General features: G+C 38.4%; 2 protein-coding genes across 3 annotated transcripts in view; one reads left to right on the forward strand and one right to left on the reverse strand.

Annotated features, from left to right (window-relative positions):
• Positions 1 to 10,518, reverse strand: part of LOC149647201 (uncharacterized) — a 55,795-nt gene extending 45,277 nt beyond the window's left edge. For both annotated transcript variants that reach the window (XR_016371878.1, XM_089850061.1), the window contains exon 1: positions 10,338 to 10,518. Coding sequence is in view for 1 of the 2 variants with exons in the window: in XM_089850061.1 (XP_089706187.1) it covers positions 10,338 to 10,356 (19 nt within the window). In the remaining variant the exon portion in view is untranslated. The remainder of the gene's footprint in view (positions 1 to 10,337) is intronic.
• LOC149647204 (uncharacterized) lies at positions 3,011 to 10,342 on the forward strand. Its single transcript, XM_089850057.1, has 10 exons — positions 3,011 to 3,107; positions 3,841 to 3,881; positions 4,140 to 4,185; positions 4,955 to 5,013; positions 5,643 to 5,703; positions 5,763 to 5,933; positions 7,113 to 7,257; positions 7,704 to 7,936; positions 8,470 to 8,771; positions 9,195 to 10,342. Exons 1-10 carry the CDS (start codon positions 3,060 to 3,062, stop codon positions 9,415 to 9,417), a joined length of 1,329 nt encoding a protein of 442 aa, XP_089706183.1. The 5' UTR covers positions 3,011 to 3,059; the 3' UTR covers positions 9,418 to 10,342.
• Positions 10,519 to 10,582: the final 64 nt, after the last annotated feature.

A 10,582-nucleotide genomic window follows, 5' to 3' on the forward strand; every position in this document is an offset into this window, starting at 1 on the left:
ATATTCTCCTACTAATTAGCTGCCACCTTTTCCAAAATATTCTCCTACTAATTAGATGCCACCTTTACCAAAATATTCTCCTACTAATTAGCTGCCACCATTACCAAAATATTCTTCTAATTGTTAGCTGCCACATTTTTCAAAATATTCTCCTATTAATTAGCTGCCACCTTTTCCAAAATATTCTCCCAATAGTTAGCTGCCACCTTTTCCAAAACATTCTCCTACTAATTAGCTACCACCTTTTCCAAAATATTCTCCTAATAGTTAGCTGGCACCCTTTCCAAAATATTCTCCTAATAGTTAGCTGGCACCTTTTCCAAAATATTCTCCTAATAGTTAGCTGGCACCTTTTCCAAAATATTCTCCTAATAGTTAGCTGCCACATTTTCCAAAACAATGGTTCCAATAATTCGTTGCCACCTTTTCCAAAATATTCTCCTATTAATTAGTTGCCACCTTTTCCCAAATATTTTCCAATTAATTAGCTGCCACCTTTTCCAAAATATTCTGCTATTAATTAGCTGCCACCTTTTCCAAAATATTCTGCTATTAATTAGCTGCCACCTTTTCCAAAATATTCTGCTTATAATTAGCTGCCACCTTTTCCAAAATATTCTGCTTATAATTAGCTGCCACCTTTTCCAAAATATTCTCCTACTAATTAGCTGCCACCTTTACCAAAATATTCTCCTAATAGTTAGCTGCCACATTTTTCAAAATATTCTCCTAATAGTTAGCTGCCACCTTTTCCAAAATATTCTCCTAATATTTAGCTGCCACCTTTTCCAAAATATTCTCCTAATAGTTAGCTGCCACATTTTCCAAAACAATGGTTCCAATAATTCGTTGCCACCTTTTCCAAAATATTCTCCTAATAGTTAGCTGCCACCTTTACCAAAATATTCTCCTAATAGTTAGCTGCCACATTTTTCAAAATATTCTCCTAATAGTTAGCTGCCACATTTTCCAAAACAATGGTTCCAATAATTCGTTGCCACCTTTACCAAAATATTCTCCTAATAGTTAGCTGCCACCTTTACCAAAATATTCTCCTAATAGTTAGCTGCCACATTTTTCAAAATATTCTCCTAATAGTTAGCTGCCACCTTTTCCAAAATATTCTCCTAATATTTAGCTGCCACCTTTTCCAAAACGTTCTCCTACTAATTAGCTACCACCTTTTCCAAAATATTCTCCTAATAGTTAGCTGCCACCTTTTCCAAAATATTCTCCTAATAGTTAGCTGCCACCTTTTCCAAAACAATGGTTCCAATAATTCGTTGCCACCTTTTCCAAAATATTCTCCTATTAATTAGTTGCCACCTTTTCCCAAATATTTTCCTATTAATTAGCTGCCACCTTTTTCAAAATATTCTGCTATTAATTATCTGCCACCTTTTCCAAAATATTCTCCTATTAATTAGCTGCCACCTTTTCCAAAATATTCTCCTACTAATAAGCTGCCACCTTTTCTAAAATATTCTCCTAATAGTTAGCTGCCACCTTTTCCAAAATATTCTCCTATTAATTAGCTGATAACGTGATAAATAGGACTTGAAATAATAAAAAAAAATACAATTCCCTTTAAAAAGTAAATTTTCGGGGATCTGAAAGTATTTGGTTCTTCTAAACTAAAATAGGTGCTTAATATTTTACAGAATGTTCGCGTATGGTGCTCAATTTCTTTGACCATTATTTTATTATAAGTCAAAGAAAAAGTTTGCTTGCAAAGATGCAATCTTTGCGCTCCCGGGAATTAAATTCATTTTAGTTCCATCAGGTGTATATGCGCATGCATTCTTGTCCCAATGGACCGAATCCGAAACTCGGAGAAGTGCGGGTTTTCGCTCCAATGGGATGTCCCATTGGACCGAATCCGCCAAAAGTGCGGGTTTTTCGGTTGATTGGGACTGGTTTCGGCCGAATGCGATTCGGTCCAATGGGGCAGAGCCCCTGACTGACTGACAGACTGACTGATAACCAACGCCCAACCGAAACCGCTTACCCTAGAAGGCTGAAAACTTGCAGGAACGTTACTCATAAGTAGTAGGCGGGTACTAAGAAAGATTTTTCCAATCCGCCGCCATCTTAAAAAATGGCGCCCAGAAATGTAAAATTCTTCTCTATGCAATTAAGTCCGCACTTTTCAACCGATTTCACAGATATTTAGTACACTGGTTTCCTTTAACCTATAGACGGGCTGAAAGGTCTTTCGGGTTCTATTTGTTGTCATCTTTTTATATGGCGGCCAGATATTTAAAAACTCTTTTTTATGGAATAATGCCTGGGTGAAAAGTAATAAAAATGCATCCCTAGGGGCTGACGGGCAACGTCGAGTGCCTTCGCTCCTAGGGTACTACAAAAATATTAGTCATCAGTAAAATCTAACCATTCTTTATAACATTTGGATGGAAGTTATAATTACACGCAAGCAACGCCGCGGGTAACAGCTAGTTACAAAATAATTAGCATTTAATTAGTCCTAAAAAGAAAATCAAGGACTACTGCGCCATCCGCCATTGGTTTAGTGGCGTTTGCTTAATCGAACCACTTGCCCCTAAAAGGATTGGTTGAATTCTTACAGCCTGAGAGAGGTAAGGGTAAGATATGCCATAGCCCACTCGATGACGCGCGCATATTATAATCTTATGTTACTAAACATTTTCCTTTAAATAATGTGGTCATCCCTAAATCACTAATCATAACTTGTATATAGGATGTCCCTTATGACAAGACATCACAGAACACTTTCAACTCAAAATCGCTAATAAACCCCACTGTACATCCTCAAATGCTGTAGTTTGTTTATACGCAACAACATCATTACATCAACATTGAAACTTTCTCAATTTCGGAATAATGGTCTTGTACAATTATGTTGGATTACTTCCATAAAATCTATATCTAACAATCAAATGCGAACACTCAGGTTTGTGTTAATGGTTTTTAGAGTCTCATGATGTGATAAACAAGAACTTTGGCATCAACAACACTTGTTTCTTTTATTCAAAATGACTTAAGCTCTGTCCTCGATCGGATGAACGCTCTCATCTGTGATGAAATCCTTCAAGCAGAACGTGACTTTCGACTCTTTAACTCAACCCGTAAGATTCAACTTAATCTTAATAATAACATATTAATTCGACCATAAGTTTATCAGATATGTTCCATAAGTAAGACACTACCAGAAGTAAGATGAGACTAGAAGTACTGAGCTAACCAAATTCTTCACTTGGCGAAAGTGAATATTCTTGATAACACACCAACGGTTGGCCCTCTGGTAGCGGTTTCTGAATTTTCCCTCCAAAACGTGAGACGCTCGCGGCGGTAGACGGCCGAACTAGATTCAAGCACCCGCGTCCGTGTTCCGCGGCTTTAGGTTGAGGGGAAGGGGGTAGGAAATGTTTTTGGAACTCGACCAATTTTTTTCTCTCTAGTGTAGGCGCGTTGGAAGCGGCATAAAATCCTCAAATTTGTTCATTAGTGCCAGGATCTGCTACCAATGCTAGAGCCCTTCACTTCTAGTCTCATCTTACTTCTGACACTACCTATACTTCGTAATGTTAGAGACTTACTGTGAGATGGTTCGAGAACGACAAGCGAGAATTGACTACACTCGGTTAGTTTTGCAGTCTATCTTAATCCTATGTAGTCTGTACTAAGCCTTTGACAGCACCTCAGCAGGCGTCGCTTTACTTCGAATCTATGACCTACGTCACTTCATGGCAAGCTCTCAGTAACCAGTGACATACTTATGGAACATATCTTATGAACTTGTGATTCAACTAACAATAGCTTCTGCTTAAATCTAACTATATTTAATTTTTAATTGATTAGGGAAAAAACTTCTATAACGCTGAATGCGTGCATTACTATAGGTAAGTTCATTGTGCATGAGCAATGTGTAGAATTTATACACCGATCCATAAAGTTCATGAAGAGAAAAAATGCGCGTAGATAAATCCTTAATATTAAAGGGTGCACAAATTTGTCAATAGTCAACGATAGATGGAGCTACAAAATCTCTACGTGTATCACTTTTCGCCTTGATCTTTAGCTCCATCTATGAAAACTTGATTTCATTTTTTGTGTTAAATAATACATATATATTTTTGAAATTTCAATTTGTTTTACAGAGATAATTATACGGAATCTAACAGCGTTACCTTTTTTATAAATTTTGTGAGTTTATTGCCAAATATCAATTATTTCATGACATCGTCAGCGGACTAATTTTGTAAAGGTTCCAATCAGCTTGGACTACCTATACAAACAAGTCACGAAAATACTTTCGTAAATTCTACGTGTAACGCGGTGCACAACGAACACTTATATAGTATATTTGCGCCTTTTTAATACAATAAATAGTACAAATTAGTCACTATGCCAGTCCCAAGTTGAGTATTAAGTATCCACAGAAGTAAGATAAGAGACTAGAAGTAAAGATCTCTAGCATTGGTAATAGATCCTGGCAATAGTGAACAAATTTGAGGATTTTATGACGCTTCCATCGTACCTACACTAGAGAGAAAAGTTGGTCGAGTTTCAAAAAACATTTCCTACCCCCTTCCCCTCAACCGAAAGCCGCGGAACACGGACGCGGGTGCTTGAATCTAGTTCGGCCGTCTACCGCCGCGAGCGTCCCACGTTTTGGAGGCAAATTATACCCCCACACTTTCGTACCCAATACAACCTGGTAGCGGACACTTACTTAAATACGACCTTTAAGGGCATCTTTTCTTAACCACCATTATCCCTACTACCCTGCCTTCTTGTTTTTTGTGTTTTCGATACCCTGCCTTCTTGTTTTTCGTGTTTTCGATTCACAAACAAACTTTTCAAGGCCACCCCAGACCTCCAGGCTATATTCTCCGTTACACGTAGACAAGAAAAGAAAGACTAGCGATACAATAACACGCTCTTAAGTTAAACTGTATTTCATAAATTACAGGAAGATTTTAACCAGAGAAATGAATATCAACAAGCAATATTTCAGTACTTGCTTCAAAGGTATCGAGTATATTTCGTTTTGTCCTAAGACTTTGTTTATATGATCAAAAGTTCGAGAAAAGTGTACCGCAAAGTGGGGTAATTGTAACACGATTCTTCCCAACATCATTTTACATTTGGAGCAAGGTTACTAAAGCAAGTAGTCCACTTAAACCTTGCGAAACCGTATCGTTACCGTTTTAAGTTCGTAAATCATCCGAAAGAGGGCGTCCATTACCTAAGTCCGAATTCATCGTTTAAGAAACTTTATCAGATGGCGTTATGTTCGTATTTGGATACATGACGTTACGTTAACGATACAGTTTCACAAGGCTTAGTGGACTACTTGCTTTAACCGAATCACATACGCGATAAATAGTCCCCTCATCATTACTATATTTGTCAAGGTGGATTTTTGTCCAACCCCAAGACAAGTTTTATGGGTTGATTGCTGGGGGTTTAGTACCAAACAGTTATAGAATTCACCCTAGCATGGTGCGATGCCCATCTGAAGTTTGATGAGCGGGAAAGCAAACAAAAAGGGTGAGCCTGGGAAGAGTCACGTTACATAACGCAAGTATTAAAAGGATACAGAGTGTCATCCTTCTTCTATTATCCCCTTCTGATATAATGTACCTGTATAATTATAGAGGCTACGGAGTGCGATATTGCAGTTTGGAACACGAGTATTATAATAAATGGCATCATGTGGTCAGTGCCAAATTGTTATTTATGATACAGAATTTATTTAATTTTGGTTTTTTGAGCAGGACATGGATTTGTATTTGAAAGGGTTGGCTGGTGACAATTTTCAAGGCTGCGATGTTTCCACTTTCGCACCCACCGCTTTGCCCGCGTTTGTGAGGGAATACAAGACGTTCTCGTCTCAACCCATGTCCAAGGAAGAAAGCAACAATATCATCGTGGCCATTGACAATAATGTAAGCATGACCCTCCCCCAAAAGGTAACATTTTTCAAATAGAATCGTAGAAAATGCCTAAAAGTTGTAAATTTCCCCACAAAGCTAAGGTTCGTACTTGTGATAATTGAGTTTAGTTACCAAAATTCAAGTAGAACAAGTTGAGCGTAAAAAATATTACCTCTCCGAGTCGAGTGTAGGACTACATACCCAACTAGTTAAATAACAAGATGAGAAACCAAAATAAACCTCTCCTAGTCGAGACGCAATTAAGAGGTTTTTCTTAACTAAATAATAATAATAATAATAATAATCTGAGCTTTGTCCATGAAGGGATTTCCACACTAAGCCTGTGGCTTGTTTGCAGGTGGGTCCCTTTACAATGCATATATGGGTGGTGGCTAGCCCCTATGCCACAGCTAACCTACAGCGCCCCATACTAACTATTACCGTTAACCTCTGAAAATTTGATGGAAAGAAGAAACCGGGTTAGACCGCGGAGGAAAACTCCTTTTAACAAGTGGGGAGAGAACTTGCAAACTCTACGCAGGAGAATTTGTTCCCAGATTTTCACCCGATGCCACATTCCGGGATCGAACCTGGGATCCTCTTGCTGCGAGGCGAAAGCGCTAACCGCTACGCCACCCCACCTCATAAGAAAATAATATATAGCTCCCTATATATTTTTTTCTTATGATAAATATAATAGATATTAAATATTTTAATCGTCATTAATTTATCTTAATTCTAGTAAAGTCGTTTTAAGAAACCTTATTCCTTAAATCATTTCAAACATAGCTATTGTTGACGTTTGAATTCAAGCGTATGCCAATTTTTGGAAATTTAGGGCATATTAGGCGATTGATTCACAATAAATGATGATTTAGTGGAAGCCCTGCCATTGGGAGCCTAGACGTTTCTCGTAACCCTAACCGATCGCCGCGTACTTCTTAACCCTAACGACGATAATGGAGTAGAAGGATATATTTCTTTCTGTTAACTGCGAACACAGTCCGGATATATAGCATATACCATACGTTTGCTCCAATTTGCCAACTGCGAACGCGGTGGCTGACAAACAGACACTTCCAGTATAATACCTATCCGTGACATAGTCACGCAGAGAGATGAAAATGTGCTATTACTCAATGGTGGCACACAAATATAGGCCACTCAAAGCTTTATGGATTTTAATTTCAGGTTTTGATTCTGATTGGATTAAGCGCCGTTATCATTTCGGCTCTTTTAACGATTTCGTCCAGACATACATTGAAAGGAAGTCTTGATTATGTTCGAAATGCGCTCCACAAACTATGTAGTCTACTTCTCTTATTCTTTTACGAAGGTAATACCATCAACTACTAAAACCACAAGTTTATAAAATAGGTTCCATAAGAATAACACTACCTATACTTCGTAAAGCTAGAGACTTACAGCTCGAGCTAGATCGAGAACGACAAGCGAGAATTGAGTAACTACACTCGGTTAATTTTGCAGTCCATGTAGTCCTATTTAGTCAGTTTTAAGCCTTTGACATCGTCTCACCAGGCGTCGCTTTACGAGAATCTATGACGTTTCACCTACGTAACTCCATGAAAACCTCACAGTAACCAGTGACAAACTTATGGAATATAACTTATACCTTTCTTTTCGCCTGTTAGTAAAAACACCAAGGGGATTAAAGTTGAATAATAACAGTTCCATAGCCGCCTAAATTAATAAATAATTTAGATGGCTATGACAGTTCATTGAAGGTAAACCGTAAAGCCGCCTTTTTTTGTATTTGTTTAGCAAACTTGTCGGCTACTCGATTAAATGTCTTCAGTAAAACTCTTTTGGGATTGTGGCTCATCTCCGTGACAGTATTGTCACTGTACTTGGGATGTGAAATGAAGAGCGAATTTTCCTCCACAAAATATGATAAAATTGAACATTACAGCGATATTTGCAACAAATCAGTGTTTTTCAACTATTCACTATTTGTTCGGAGATATTCTTTCGAAGAATTGGAACTCACAAATTGGGTGCGTTATTTATATCATATGTATTTTTCATACAGTATCAAAATGCAGAAGAGACCTATAGTTGTTCTGCAAATGACCATTTATCCTATAGAAAAGTCAAACCACGGACTTGTATTTAACTTCACCAACTTTAAGAAATAGGCTTAAAGACGAAACATTACATAAACAAGATGGCCCCAGCCTAATTACGCTTTTGCGCGAACAAATTGATCACACCAAATCCTGGAGATGAAGGGGGTATAGGCGCCCAGCCGTAAGAGGTCGGAAAAATAGTTCTCCAGCTCTAAAGAGGCCAAAACTAAAAATGGGCGATGAACTTTGTGAAAATGGAGGGAAATCTGTGTCAGCGACAGAGCGACACATTGGGGTACATTGTACAGTTACAGCTTCTTATCTCCAATTGGTTTTTGTTTCTTACTGATCGTCGCTTACCCAGTAAATTGTAGAGAACACTTCCTACCCAGAATACACTAAAAATTCAACAAATAACCGTTATGGAATTCAAACGATTTCATTTTTATCGTGTAACACAGAGACCTCACTCTCAAACTTGCCGGAATCGTCAAATGCATATCTTCAGCCTGCCATCAAACAAATTTCCGGCCGTTTTGCTCAGGACGTTGAACACCTCGAGAATTAAAATGGCCATTTACGCTACAACCAACAACTTCGTCAGTTTTATCAAGCAAATATTTGAAAAATATGCCGATAGGAAGCATGAAGTCAGAGGGATGATCCACATGAGCAGCTTATCACGCGTCGATCTCGTCTATTACCCGGTATCACGAAGTTTGAGAAAACGCAATAACCGAATATACGAAGCGATTCAGCAAAGGTAAAGTCATATTCCATTGAAGGAGAGAGGGATGGAGTAGAACCCCCATACCAATAACGTTGCCCCCCCCTACGGAACGGCACCGTATTCCCCCCAGCATCCTCAGCGTTTAAGTAGGGTCGTGCCTAAGACCATTAACACAGATGGACTGGAATGGAGATACGGATGGCGCGTGCAGTTCTGTTAGGGCAGCGCCTCTCTAGCGCCACACCGCGACCAATATTGAAACACAGAATAAAGGCCTGCGCGAGGTACACTGGGAGACTGTGCCGAAGGTCGCCCGTCACCATTACCACTCACCATCTTACCTCATTTATCCCTGATATTACGTAAATCCTTGAGTTTTACACCCATGGACTTGCGTTGATAAATATCAAGTGGAAGTTTACACTTGACCTTTTAAACTAAAGTGTTGATTTTCAGTCTGACTTTCGTGTTCGAAATGGAAGGAATGGGTCGCAAGAAGAATAAGGATAAACGATACTTGGATTACGTCAAATGGGAGAAGCCATTAGTGGATTTCGAGAATATATCCATTGCTAAAATTCACTTTCCCTTCTGGATTTGGTTCCTGGGCCTTGTCACCTCGTTGGTTGCTTTTATATTGGAAACTATCATTTTTATATTACACTCCGCCTGTCCATGAGACTAAGGGACACGTTCATCCATTGATAAGTTTCAAAAAGAACCTTTTCTCACATACACTTTTCCCCTAACCCCAATATATATATTACTTCCTTACATACTTCTTATATTATCTTCATATTTGTAATTGTGAGTACCTAGATTTATACCTTGTCTTCTTAAGAGTTACCTGTAGTTTTTTACAAATGAAGTGTCATTGGAAAGCTTTCCTGCTATTGGTTGTTGACCTCGATGGTAACGAGACACGTTAGATGTTGACGAATCTAAGCACTTGTTTAAAGTTTTGAAACCCAAAGGGTTATTATAATCACATAATTGCACAGTTTACGCATTAAATGGTGTATGTAAATTTATATAAATTAATCAAGCATGTGGTGTATAAATATTAAAGACGAATGAATGATTAAAAAAGAGAGAAAAAATATGGAACCGTCGGAACGTGGGAGTTAAATTACATTTTTAATTTCCGAAAATAAATTGTCTCCAACAAAGATTCAACTCCAAAAATAATTAAAATTAAATTAAATCCATGATAAGTTCAAAAATAACTGTGATTCAAACCGATTTAAAATTGATCGAGAACGGAAGAAGGGGTGTTCAAAGATGGCGGCCATTTGCCATAACTGGAACTAACCATAACGAGAAGCCAAAACGTGCCCGACCACCCGGCAGAAAAAATGGGCGCCGGTACCAATAACACGAGGTTTGAATTAAATGGTCAACTACACCATGAATATCTTAGCCAGTCTTTGGGAGATAGGCCTAATATCGTTACAGGACGTTAGTCAGCCCTACTAAATTCGGGGGACCTAGTGACAACGTTAGGCCTAAGTCTTAAAAGAAGCCGTTCTAAAAACAATAGTAAGCCTACTGCGTCTTAATCGTCCCGAATGAGAGGCTTAATTAATTAAAACATCATACCTTTTGAACCAAAAGCCATGCAGAGACCGAGGTTTAAGTTTTAACTTGTTAATAAATAATTAAAATATTTAAATTCCACGACTGGGACGCGACAATGTCCGGCGTACTTTAACCAACAAAAAATTGACTAGCGCGTGCCGCGTTACGAGGAGCCATGATCATTCTGGCCGATTTTTGCCGAGACTTTTCAGCGTCGGAAGTTCGAACTTCGAACTCGTAAAACAAGGTAGAGGGGAGAAAGTGAC

The sequence above is a fragment of the Phalangium opilio genome, unplaced genomic scaffold, assembly GCF_054372755.1.
Source record: "Phalangium opilio isolate 3A_F unplaced genomic scaffold, DU_Popi_V2 ptg000089l_1, whole genome shotgun sequence".
Classification (NCBI taxonomy): domain Eukaryota; kingdom Metazoa; phylum Arthropoda; class Arachnida; order Opiliones; family Phalangiidae; genus Phalangium; species Phalangium opilio.

Excerpts from the sequence above, each read along its gene's own strand:
- LOC149647204 (XM_089850057.1), top strand. The coding sequence starts at position 3,060 with ATGAAATCCTTCAAGCAGAACGTGACTTTCGACTCTTTAACTCAACCC. Across the intron at positions 3,882-4,139 it reads GAATGCGTGCATTACTATAG|AGATAATTATACGGAATCTA; the intron begins GTAAGTTCATTG and ends TTTGTTTTACAG. Across the intron at positions 7,937-8,469 it reads AATTGGAACTCACAAATTGG|AGACCTCACTCTCAAACTTG; the intron begins GTGCGTTATTTA and ends CGTGTAACACAG.